This window comes from Phascolarctos cinereus, unplaced genomic scaffold (assembly GCF_003287225.1).
Source record: "Phascolarctos cinereus isolate Bilbo 61053 unplaced genomic scaffold, phaCin_HiC Scaffold_4;HRSCAF=312, whole genome shotgun sequence".
Lineage (NCBI taxonomy): Eukaryota > Metazoa > Chordata > Mammalia > Diprotodontia > Phascolarctidae > Phascolarctos > Phascolarctos cinereus.
In genome coordinates this window covers 319,465,347-319,478,521 of record NW_027555847.1, presented here as the reverse complement: position 1 = coordinate 319,478,521, position 13,175 = coordinate 319,465,347, and the positions used below count along the sequence as shown (strand labels likewise).

At 39.9% G+C, this 13,175-nt stretch overlaps 1 protein-coding gene across 2 annotated transcripts in view; it reads right to left on the bottom strand.

Moving 5' to 3' along the window:
- Positions 1-600: 600 nt before the first annotated feature.
- Positions 601-13,175, bottom strand: part of PDE8B (phosphodiesterase 8B) — a 344,612-nt gene continuing 332,037 nt past the window's right edge. For both annotated transcript variants that reach the window (XM_078153161.1, XM_020998444.2), the window contains exons 21-22: positions 3,793-3,922; positions 601-2,443 (exon numbers count right to left, since the gene is read on the bottom strand). In XM_078153161.1, coding sequence (XP_078009287.1) covers positions 2,334-2,443; positions 3,793-3,922 — 240 coding nt within the window. In that variant the 3' untranslated portion in view covers positions 601-2,333. The remainder of the gene's footprint in view (positions 2,444-3,792; positions 3,923-13,175) is intronic.

Below are 13,175 nucleotides of genomic sequence, written 5' to 3'. Positions count from 1 at the left end.
TGCTAGGCATATAGATTTTCTCAAAAAAGTAGAGAGCCTCACATCCCCAAATTTCTTCTGGAACCTTGAATGTAATGTTAGGAAGGTATTCAGTAGAAGAGGGCAGTGAGTTACTCATTTTTTTTTTAATCAACTATAAGGACCTCAATCTTACAATACTATTTGACATACACATGGTACAGAATCCCATACTTTGGCCAAATTGGCTCTATGGAACATTGAGCTCAGAGCTTAGCAACTTGTCAGAAGTCTGCAGATTATACTGGTAGATAAAGAGCAAATCCATGTTCGAGTTTTATTACCTGCCTGTCTTAAAGCATTTAACATTCCCACATTAATTCTGTAGTTGATATGAAATCAATTTGACATAACACTCAGTTAAATGAAATGTTTCATATAGAAAATGTCAGTCTCCTGATAAATGATCCTGAGAGTGAGATGGTTAGAAAAGATTGTTCTCGCCTGATATAAGCTGCTGAATTCTATCCTACCTTGTCATAACTAGTTCCTGAAAGCGGAACTCTGTCTTTGGAACAAGTTTGGACCAGGTCTTCAAAATGCCATCCCTGTCGAATAAAAAAACACACTAAAGCCAAAATCTTGATACTAGGAAAAATTTAGGCCAAACAGATCAAATTAAGACAACCATAGGGAAATGGGGCTCAGCTGTAGGAAAAGCCATTACAAATACTTCACAAAAAACAACTTCATCAAATATACACAATGCAGCCTTATGATACAGAGCGGAAGGCGGTAGCTGCTGCTTCCACAAAGATGCTATTACAATTTTAACAAAAATAGAGCTTAGGTGCATTTCTTTGCATGGAAATTTCATGAATGCTTCCATTTGTTAGTACAAAACATAGAAAAACATTGGCACAGTATGTAGTTCTCAGCAAAACGACAGTCATTGTCTTTTTTTCTTGACTCCCAAAACAATCCCTTTTTCTTTTACCAACTACATTTCCCTTTGCCTGTATAAAATCTGAGCCAGCCCCTAGGCCCTTTTGCATTTGCAAATTTTATGGTTTGAAAAACAGCTCCCTTACCAGTCACATTCAGTTACTGTTTAGACTTCTTAGAAATGCAGCATGGAGTGAGCAGCCTTTGAAAGAAAAAAACCAAATACACCATTTGCTGGGTTGCTAGTATTTATATACACATAAAGGAGTTGATTGGGAAGAGGGAAAGAGGAGTCCAAAATCTGAATTTATGTTAAGCACAGAAAGTTGTGAGAAACGAAATGTATAAAAATATGCATTTGTGCTTTAGAAGCTTCTTAGCATACAATTCATATTTTAAAAGTGTAATGACACCCTGCAATATGCTTGGTTTCTAACATATTTACATATCTTGTAACATTTTTTTTTACATCATAAAAGCAAAAGAGCGCTGTCCAATAGGCAAGGAGGTGGGCAAAAAGAAGACTTACACATAGCATACAGCATAGCACACTGCACAGACTTGGACCCAGAAAATGTAGATCAATTTAATAAAATCTTTAAACAGCAACTGTATACAAACTTTGTTGTTGTTGTTTTTAAAAAGAAGTTCTTGAACATATCCTTAGATTTAATGGCTTTTGTATAATACGTGCAGTGTTGTGTTTTGTTGCCGCCTCCATAAGGTGGAAATATATGAAATTCATAAATCCCCCAAAGCAAGACATCCTCTCCCTCCCCGACTATGGATGGCTTTTATAGGAAAGAGAACCATAGGAGTTCCTGGTACCATTGGATGGAGCTATCATTAGGCCAGTACTCTATTGGTTGAGCCTGTATTTATTCTGGCCAGGGGAACCACAGTTTGGCAAGAAGACTATCAAACCAATAGGGGAATCAGACCCAGCTGGTTGGTTCATTTCATGCTGGGTCGTCTTAGAGGTGGCCATCCTCTAGGGAATCTTTTCATGAGGAATCTTTATTGACATTAATACTCAAGGAATAATCAAGTCATGTGGTGACATTTGCTCTTTTTTTGAGGACAAGATGTGAAGGTTCACTAACCCATAGATATGCTCATCATTCAGGTGAACAGAATATGTAAGATAGCCATTTGCTAGCGACAACAGTGGAAATGACCTTGCAAAGTATCTGCCCTCCCTCAAATGTTCAATAGAACATTTATTCAGCTGTGTTAGATACATAACTTTCCAGGAATGAAATACTGGGAAATTTGGGCAATTTAAGAGGAAGTATTAACTATTAGCTCCTTAATCTACAGCTGTTAGCCTCACTTTAAAGGGAAATACACATGTCCCTCTCTTCTCCATTACTAAGTGATTCACAGTGTAGCTTGTAGATTACGAGGTCTCGTTTTGTGGCCTTTCCTCTTTAGCTGTCAGATGGAAGCCTCAGGCTCTTGCATTTTAACTCATCCAGCATTTTCCAGTGTTTGTAGTTATCAGCCAGATGTTGCATGAGAGCTGGGAGATGTGCAAATGCTGTAGGGATACACAAAAATCAAAAGAAACCTGTTGTATTAAGTTGAGCTGAAAAAAAAAAAGGCATTTATAAGGCCATGTCTCTAGGCCCTGGGGTCAATTCACTAGACTTTGTTTTGCTCATTCTTGAGAACTGAGTTGCATATGTTTAAACGATCTGGTTATAAGATAAGAATAAAATGTCCCTTGACCCTAAGTGCGGTCTGGTAGTAAGAGGATGGTAATCCATCACATACGTTTTGTCTGAGGGTGCAACAGAAGCTAGAGAAAGGAGGTGAAGAGAGACAAAGCAGTGTTGCTGCTGCTGCTGCCCAGAGTTGAAGAACTGTCTAATTCTTGCCCCTTGGAGGGAAAACACTGTTTTAGACAAGTTAGGATGAACTTTTTCATGTATCGAATATTGTAAATGTTAAAAACAAATCACCTAATATAAACTCCCAAAGTAAGCTGCATTTTAGGAAAAATGAGAAAAGTCACATATCCACATATACCTACACCCACAATTAAGATGTGTGGTTTGGCACTCTACCAACCAGATCTAGGAAGTAGCAGTTCTAATGACTCTAATACTGAGCTCTAGAAACAAGTACAAATTGCTGGAGTAACTTAACACAACAGAAATAATTTCTAATAATCTAATCTAATAATCAGGTATTTTTGGGAACCTAAAAGCATCTGTTGCACTTGTGCACCTTTGCACGTTTTAATCTTGATGGCTGAGTTATTTTTGGACATCCATTAATCCCACATCTAATCAATCACCAAATTCTGTTGATTCTCCCTCTTGGATGTTTCTGTTCCCTCCTTTTCATTTCTGTTGTTGCCAGCTGACTTCAGAAGCACAATGTCTGGGCTTTTGCCTCCAATCTTCACGCTCTACCTCTCGATGTCTATCATCTCTCTTTGACAGATCTCATCTGTCAAAATCCTATCCATCCTTCATGGTCAAAATCAAATGCCACCACCTCCACGAAGTCTTCTCAGACTATGCTCTCTTCCCCAAGTGATTTGTCCCTCTGATCTCTCAAAGCATTTTGCTTGTACTTTTCATGGCACTTTGTGGCACATTCTCTATTATATTACACATTCTGAATTATATTCCATATATAGACCTTGAGTTATCTTTGCTAAAAAGGCTACTTGAAGGCAAGGACCATGTCTGATTTTTCTTTATGTCTCCTACAACACATATATGCTTAGTGAATTTTTGCTGAATGAACGAATGAGCTGGGTTCCTTGTGTTCTTGTACTGTTATTATAGTAAGGCAATAACAATTCCTTTCTGGCTAATTGAAATCTCAATCTAACCAGGTGTTTCTTGGAGAAAAAGAAAACACAAACTTCCTTACCATCCCAAGCATCAAACATATCTGTTATGAAATAGTCAATGAAGGAGATCTGGGACTTTGGGATGCTGCAAGTATTTCGATCAAATACTGGCATCACCACTGGTAGCCCTTGTCTCTTCTCTTCATCCGTCTACAAAAATAAATAAAGAAAGAAATATGATTAGCTTTGTGGTTTTGCTGCTTCTTTGGATTCCATTTCAGGAGTTTATGCTATCCTTCCAACCCAGTGAGATCACCACCCGTTCCTGCTGTAGAAGGTCCACATGTACACCTGGCTTCTCGCATACCTTCTGCTACAAGTGCTCCCATGGATTGCTCAATGCTACCCTTCACTTTCTTTTCCCTGCCTCTATTTATTTTCCCCAGGCTTACCTCTTTGGTATTCTTTGAGATCCTATGGATTCACCTATGGACTATGTTGTATGTAACACCCTTCTCCATTCCAGTTTGCCCAATCATGCCTTCTTTCCTCTTTCACTGAGCTCCTAAAAACTCATTCTTCTATATGACTTCCTTTACTACATGGAAGGAGAATGACAATTTCCTTCACCCAGTTTCCTTCTTAGGTCTCAGATAACTCACAAAATGAACCCTGAAAACTGAAATGTGTAACAAATGCAGGAGAACTCTTTTCTTACTTCTGTTGCTATAGGACAGGCCCAATATCTTGTATCCCCCACCACCACCCAGACTAAGTAATTGTAAGGTTAGCATTTAGCACAATGCCTGTCAATTTGGATAGGAAACCATTTTCTAAAAAGCCTAGAATCTTCTAGAATAAACCAGATTTAGCTGATATTTTAAAGGACTTTTTTTTTTCCACCTACAGGTTTTAAGGAGAGATTTAACATAGTTTCAACACCCAACATTCTTTATGGTTATATTTTGGGGAACATGATGGTTACTAGTGAATCTGAATCTGGATAGTGATATTAAACCATAATATAATAGGCTCCTACTGTATTTGTTCTTCATAGGTTGGATTTTGCATTGTGCTATTGGAATAATTACAAACTGGTTTTGACTTATTAAGAGGTTAGTCCAAGTTGCTGTAATATTGAATGTTTTAAAAAAATATTACAGTTTTATTCTTCATAAATATATAGTGTAACTCAAATTAGACTAAGTATAGTTCTTCAGTCTACTTGCTTTAGAAAGGTCCTTCAGGAGACTGGCATATAGTATGTGCTTAATGAGTGTTAAGATGTAAGATATGCATAATTCATACTTGGAATATAGGTGAATTGTTGCTAGGCAGTGCTTCTTTTAGGTATTCTAAGCATTCCCCACCCTTGTGCTTTTACTCATACCATCAATTTGTACAAACTACATGGAGAAGAGCTGCTTAGCAAAGGCCAACTTTGATCTCTCTCCTATCTGATTTGTAGAAAATTCCAAGGTAGCTGCCTCCAGATGAATGAACGGGTCTTTTCAGTATTGCATGAAACAGTTGCACAGAACATCAGAACATTAGTGCTGGGAGAGACTTTAGACCATCTAGTCCAAGAACTGGAGAAACTCTAGCTTCGTGGGGCCACCATAGTGGATGGCGCCTCACTCAAGGGCATGGCTATCAGCGTTAGCATCACCCCTCAGAGATGTATATGGACATGTCACATGACAAGGACTGTGGCTTAAAATGCCCAACATAATACTCTGTGTAAATAAATCATACTGAATTCCAGAAATTCAAAGATGGAAGGAGCATGTGATCCTAGTGGCCTAATACAGTGGAAAGAACACTGGGTTTGAAGTTCTGGGTTTGAATCCTAACTCTGCCATTCTCTGTGGGTCATTGACAAAGTCCTTCACTTCTCTGTGACTCAATTTTCTCATGTGTAAAATGAAGGGGTTGGATGTGATGGCTTCTGAGCTTCCCTGACCACTTCAGGCCCTGACTTGAGAAATTCAGGTGGCTCCCTATTGCTTCCAGGATCAAACATAAAATCCTGTTGGGTATTCTGTGAGAAAAATGGTCCATTTGGACCCCTACTCCATTCCAATAAATATTAATCAGTTTGTTATATAAATCATAAAGGATAATTAGATAAGACAGGTTCTTATAGTAGGCCTTTATAGTGGGCCCCAAACCTTAATCCAGTGTTCACTACTTGTTTACCAGTTATGAAGCTCACTTGGGCAACCACAAGAATGCTGACAAAGATATCTCCATCCTGTTCTGCTCAAATTCCACGCTCAAACACCAAGGGAGATTTTGTGTAATGTGGAGAACACCCTAATTTGTTTTCGTATTTCTGGGCCACCGTATCTTGTCCAGTGCGAGCAGGTGACCATCTTAAGACCAATTAGCGGAGATGACCCTTGCCTTGCTTTGACCCATTAATAAAGTGCTATTGGTTTGGAGTTCTGCCTCAATGATTTTTCTTGCAGATTGGACAACTTTGGACCCCACAATTCAAAGCCCTTTATAACCTGCCTCCCTTCCCCCACCTTTCCAGTCTTCTTACCCTTTACATCCCTCTCACACTCTCTGATCCCAGTGTCACCGATCATCTTGCTGCTCTTCAAACAAGAGAGATCATCTCCGGATTCAGGGAATTTTCACTGGCTGTCCCCCAGGACTGAAAGATCTCCCTCCTCATCCCCACCTCCTGGCTTCCTTTTCTTTCTTCAAGTCCCAGCTAAAGTTTCACCTTCTACAGAAAATCTCCTTGAAATTCTAGTCCCTTTCCTTTGTTATTTCCTACTAATTCTGTATGTTGCTTGTTCGTACATAGTTGTTTGCATGTTCTCTCCCCTGTTAGACTGTGAACTCCTTGAGAACAAGGTGGTGGGTGTGTGTGTGTGTGTGTGTGTGTGTGTGTGTGTGTGTGTGTGTGTGTGTGTGTTCAGGTTTGTTTGGGTTTTTTTTTTTTTTGCCTTTCTTTGTATCTCAGTGCTTAGCAGGAGTTCCTGGCAAAAAATAGGCACTTAATAAATGTTTATTGACTGCTTATCCTATTCTAGCTTCAGTTCTATGATCTTATGAGCCAATAGCTACCTAAAACAGTGGTGTATAAACTCAAATAGAAATGATGCCCTGCAGACCACATATGACCTAAAAAACCACAAATTAGTATTAAGTGGCACAATGGATAGAGTGTTGGCCCTGGAGTCAGGAAGATCTGAGTTCAATTCTGGCTTCAGACACTTACTAGCTGTGTGACTCTGGGCAAGTTACTTAACCCTGTTTGCCTCAGTTTCCTCATCTGTAAAATGAGCTGGAGAAGGAAATGGCAAACAACTCTAGTATCTTTACCAAGAAAATCCCCAATGGGGTCACAGACAGTTGGATGTGACTGAAATGACTCAATATGTTATATTTTTATTTATTTTGCTAAACATTTCCCAGTTACATTTTAATCAGATTCCTGCACACTCAGGAGTTAAGAGTTTGGGGCCTGAAGGCCAACCACAAGTTTGGCACTTCTGCTCTACAGCATCCTCCCAAGGTGGTCATCAAGCCTCTCCTTTAATGAGGGGGAACCCACCACCTAGAGATCCTGTTCTACTTGTGAATAATCTCATTGCTAGGAAATTTTTCCTTATGCCAAGTCAAAGCCTGCTTCTTTGCATCTTCTACCTGCTGCTTCTGGCCCTGCCTTCTGGGTGAAACAAAACTTATCTAAACCCTTTCCATACAGCAGTCCTTCAAAGACCTGAACTTGTCCAAGACAGTGGACAACTTATCTTTATTTTAATAATTTATTTTTAGTTTTCAACAATCACTTCCATAAGCTATTAAGTTTTAAATTTTTCTCTCCCTCCCCAAGACAGTGTGCAATCTGATATACTCTACATATACATTCCTATTACACATATTTTCACATTAATCTTGTTGTAAGTTAAGAATTAGAACCAATAGGAGGAACCACAAGAAAGAAGAAACAGAACTAAACAGAAGAAAAAAAAAGTTCAAATAGTCTGCTTCGATCAGCATTCAGACTCCATAGTTCTTTCTCTGGATGTGGATAGCATTTTCCATCATGAGACCTTTGGAGACATCTTAGATCTTTGCATTGCTGAGAAAAGCCAAGTCTATCAAAGCTAGTCATCGCACAGCACGGCTGTTACTGTATACAACGTTCTCCTGGTTCTGCTCACTTCACTCAGCACCAGACCATACAAGTCTTCCCAGGTTTTTCTGAAGTCCACCTGCTCATCATTTCTTATAGCACAATAGTGTTCCATTACATTCATATAGCACAACTTGCTCAGCCATTCCCCAGCTGATGGGCATCCCCTCCATTTCCAGTTCTTTGCTACGACAGAAAGAGCTGCTATCAATATTTTTGTACATGCAGCAGTGGACAACTATCAGGCTCCACTCCCAAAGCTTCTCTTTTCCAAACCTAGCCATTCCCAGTTTTTTTCAATTGAGGCTCAGAAGGCATGAGCTTGAGTGCCCTCACCCTCTTAGTCACCTGGCTCTGGATGTCCTCTAGCTCATCAATGCCCTTCTCAAAAGGTGGTACCCAGAACTGAATAATACAGTATTCCAAATATTAACAGGCTGGGGCAGACTATGCCTTCTTAGTCCTGGACACTGTGGCTGTGCCCTGGGCCCTCTTTTCTTTTCCCTCTATACTGTTTTACTTAATGATTTTTATGATATTTCATGAATTCAATCATGTCTAAGCTAATGAATCAAATCTACTTACACAGCCTTAAGCTCTCTAACTTCCCAAATTCCCATCTCCAATTACTAATTAGACATCTTGAACTAGATGTCCAGTAAACATTTTAAACTTAACACATTCAAAACTGAACTCATCTTTCCTAAGAAAGCTGCCCCCTTTTCTGAATTCCTCTGTTACTTCTGAGGGTACCACCATCCTCTCAGTCACTCAAGGCTAGAAACCTAGGTGTCAATCCTCACTCCACACTCTCAACAAACCCCCATCCAATCTCTGCCAATACATGTTGATTTTCTCCTCATAATATATATCTCTCGACTATTGCTTCCTTCTCTCCTCTGACACTGCCACCACTCTGGGACAAGTCCCCATCACCTCAATCCTAGACCAGGGCTTCTTAAACTTTTTCCACTTGTGACCCCTTCAACACTTGTGGGTCACAACCCACAGTTTAAGAAGCATTGTCCTAGACTATTGCAGTAGCCTGCTGGTTGCTCCTTGCTACGTCTCTCCCACTCCAGTCCATCCTCCACTCAAAGTGATCTTCCTAAAAGTAAAGGTCTGACCATGTCATCCTCCCCATCTCCTTCTGCTCCTCCATCTCCTCCTCCTGTGCCTTGTTCCACTGATCTACCTTCTGAAGCCCTTCTTACTCAAGTCATTCTCCTCCAGTCCTTCTTTGCCTTCAGTTTCTGTCCAATACTCTTCATTCCACAGATGGAGAGTCTGAGGACCATCGAGGTAAAGTGATTCCAAGGTGACAGAGCTAGTTGGAGGCAGAACCAAGGCTCAAAGCCAGGGCATCTGAATCCCAGCTCAGAGTTCTTTTCACTATTGCTGGATAACTTTAAAACTCCTGTTTTATCATCTCACTCTTTTGCTCAATTCAATTCAACAAAACATTTATTAAGTGCCTACTGTGTGTGTAGGCATTGTGCTAGGTGCTGGTGATGTTAAAATGAAAAAATGACAGTCTCTTGTTCTCCAGGAACTATATAATCTCTCTCTCTCTCTCTCTCTCTCTCTCTCTCTCTCTCTCTCTCTCTGTATATATATGTATATATATGTGTATATATATATATATGTATATATGTATACATATATACATATACATATATATGTATATATACATATATATGCATATACATATATATGTATATATATATGTATAAAATCTATATAATAAACTATATAATCTGCCATAATCTAGTAGAACTTTCCTCCCTTCTCTGAACTGATACAGCACCTATACTAAGTACCTAGCAATTTAATTTAGACAGATTGCATGTTAATAATACCTAGCACTGAATGCTTTAAAGTGGTTCATTATCTCATTTGATCCTTACAACAGCCCTGGGAGGTGGCTGTTATCATTATCTCCTCTTAACAGATGAGGAAACTGAGGGAGGCAGCAGTTAATTAAGTTTCCCAGGGTCACACAGGTAGGAAGTGTCTCTGAGGCTGGATTTGAACTCAGGTCTTGCTGACTCCAGGTCTGGTACTCTAACCATTATGCCACCTAGCTGCTGATTTACTGTAATGTGAAGCTTTCTGGTTGTTTCACGTATAATAGCTTTGCTTTGCCAGTTAGACGGTTAAATTGCCAGAGGGGAGGAGGTACAGCAGACATTTCTTTTGAATCCTCCATAACGTCCGACATGGTGCAGTATGATGTGGTAGAAGGAAGCCTGACTCTGAAGCCATGAAAACTAGATTTCAGTTCTTGAGTCTGACAGTGGCCATGTAAACCTGGCCAAGTGACTTTACCACTCGGAGCCTCAGTTTCTTCATCTGTAAAATGAGCTTAAAATATGTGAATTTCCCACTTCATTGCTTTATTATGAGGAAACTGTACTTTGGAAACTGTAAAGTGCCATCTCAATGTGAGAGCTTGTAGGCACTCAGGAGTATTTGAGGGGCAGCCAGGTGGAGCAGTGGATAGAGTGCTGGAGTTGGAGTCAGGAAGACAGACCTGAGTTCAAATCCTGCCTCAGATACTTCCTAGCTGTATGACCACGGGCAAGTCATATTAACTTCTGTCTGCTTAGTTGCCTCATCTGTAAAATGAAGGTAATAATAGCACCTACCTCCCAGGGCTGTTGTGAGGATGAAATAAGATAACATTTATCAAGTGCTTTGCACACCTTCAAGTACACCGTATAAATGATAGTTGTTTTTGTTGAAATTGCACTAAGACTTTTTGGATATCATAGATATATATTTACATATATAACACATGTAAATGTATCTATATACATTATTTACAGATAAATAATGAAACATCTCTATGTAATTATGTGCACACACACATACACATATATTTATAGATGAGAAGCTGAAGCCTACAGAAAGAGGTTAAGTGACTTTGCCTAATCTACATTCTTCACGTGTAATTCAAGGTGGTTTCCTCTTCTCTGTCTCTCCTGTGCAGGAGAGCCGTGGGCCTCTACCTTAGCACTGCGTCAGGGATGTGAAGTCCTGCCTCTCTTTTCTCTGGTCTAATGTGTGCTATTAAACATTAAAGACTGAGTACAAGCATGGAGAACAAAGAAGGGTCTTTCATATTTTCTTTCCTCTTTTTGCTTTGGCTTTGCTGCTTTCACATTATAGCCTTCACTTGGAATATTACAAGTGATCACATTTTCCATTACGCCCCCTCCGCCACTAAGCCAAGAATAATCTATTCCCCAAAGAGCAAATTATCAGAGACTTTTTTTGTTGTGGTTGTTCAGCTGTTTTTCAGTCGTGTCCAACTTTTTGTGATGCAATTTGGGGTTTTCTTGGCAAAGATACTGGAGTATTTTGCCATTTTCTTCTCCAGTTCATTTTACAGATGAGGAAACTGAGGCATACAGGTTGAGTGACTTGCCTAGGGTCACACAGTTAGTAAGTGTCTGAGCCCAGATTTGATCAGGTCTTCCTAACTCCAGGTCCATCATTCTATCCACTGTGCCTCCTAGCAGAGACTTTACTTAATAATTAATAAAAATCACAACTCAGTTACATAGCACTTTAAAGTTCAGCACTCAATAACTCCATGGGGTGGTTAGTGAAGATATTATCTTTGCCATTTTGCATAAGGAAACTGAGGGCCTAAATGATTTTCCCAGGATCTTCCAGTAAGTGGTGGGTGGAATCACAACTTTAACCCATCTCCTGACTCTAGTTCTCTGAGTTCATCTGTCTTCTGCAGTCTTCTCCAACAAAGCACCTTGGGTAGCCTTTGTCTCTCTGCTTCTCCCACCCCAACCTGGTCCAAGTTAGACAAGGAGAGCAGAAGTCTGAACTATAGCTATCAGGACTGCCAGAGGTAGGAGGAAAAGGCAGCTGGGACTAGCCTAGATCTTATTATTCCCCCATGACCTTTCTCTTCTTCCTTCTACATTGCCTTTAGCACTCAATCCTTCCTTCCCCATCTCACAGGGGTTTTGCTGACTTTCTGCTAACACGTGTAACTTTCATCAAACATAGGAACCTTTTTGTTATTCTCTAACTCGATCCTTAGAGTCGAGAGCTCCACTGTAATTTTGAAAATTTTGAAAAATACAAAGCCACAAAAACCAAAATTAGGAGATGCTTATTCACATGCAAAGAGACTGCATAAAGAGTCATGGAAGGGACTCTTGAAATTAGGGCCTGTACCAATGTGTATGTGTTGGGAAAGTTACAGATAAGGGAGACGGTACTGGGGATCAGAGGGGAACACAGACATGTGAGGAGCCTCTCCTGATTACAAATCACTGAGAAATACAGAAGGCATTTTAAAATTATAATATAAGTCAATGAGGAAATTATCATTCAATGTACAAACAATATCCTGGGAATGAATTTAATCCCCCAAACAATATACACCTCTACTTTTTCTGTCCTCTGTTGTTGCATAAATCAAGGACTAGTAGAAATGGTAAGGAATTGGAAGCCATCTGGTCCAGCCTTAGTAAACAGAATTCAGCTGTGAAAAATAGGACAGGTGGAAATATAGAGGCACTAGGCTGTGGTTGAGGATCGAGTGAATGAATATATGTGTACATATGTCTGGGAATGAATGACTGCATGGTGTATGTATCTGGGATGCTCCAAGAGCCTTAGTTACATATACACATACACATATATACACACTTTATTTTGCTTGTGATTTCATGATTGTAAAGAATTCCAGTTCTTCAATTGTATGATGGGAATAATAATAGCTACTTCACAGGGTTACTATGAGGATCAAATGAGATATCTGCAATGCCATTAGCACAGTGCCTGACACATAGTAGGAACTTAATGAATGCATATTCTCTTTCCTCCTTCCCCTTGATATGAGGAAAGTCTCTTTCCCAATGCAGCTCAACACCTGTTCTGCAGCCGGAGTCTGAGAGAGGGTTACCTGGGAGCACTGAGAGGTTAAAACATTTGCCTACGATCACAAAGCTGGAATGTGTCAGAGGCAGCCCTTGAACCAGATCTTTTTGACTCTGAGGTTGGCTCTCTATGCATTGTGACATGAGACATCCTTTCCTACCTAACATACATGATAAACTTTCACACCATGAGGCATGGGAGCAGGAATTTAGTGGAGGTCATATATTTGTGTATATTGTTGTTGTTCAGGCACATCCGACCCTTCCTGACCCCTTTGGGATTTTTCTTGGCAGAGATATTGCAGCAGTTTGCCATTTCCTTCTCCAGCTCATTTTACAAATGAGGAAACTGAGGCTAACAGGGTTATGTGACTTGCCCAGGGTCACACAGCTAGTA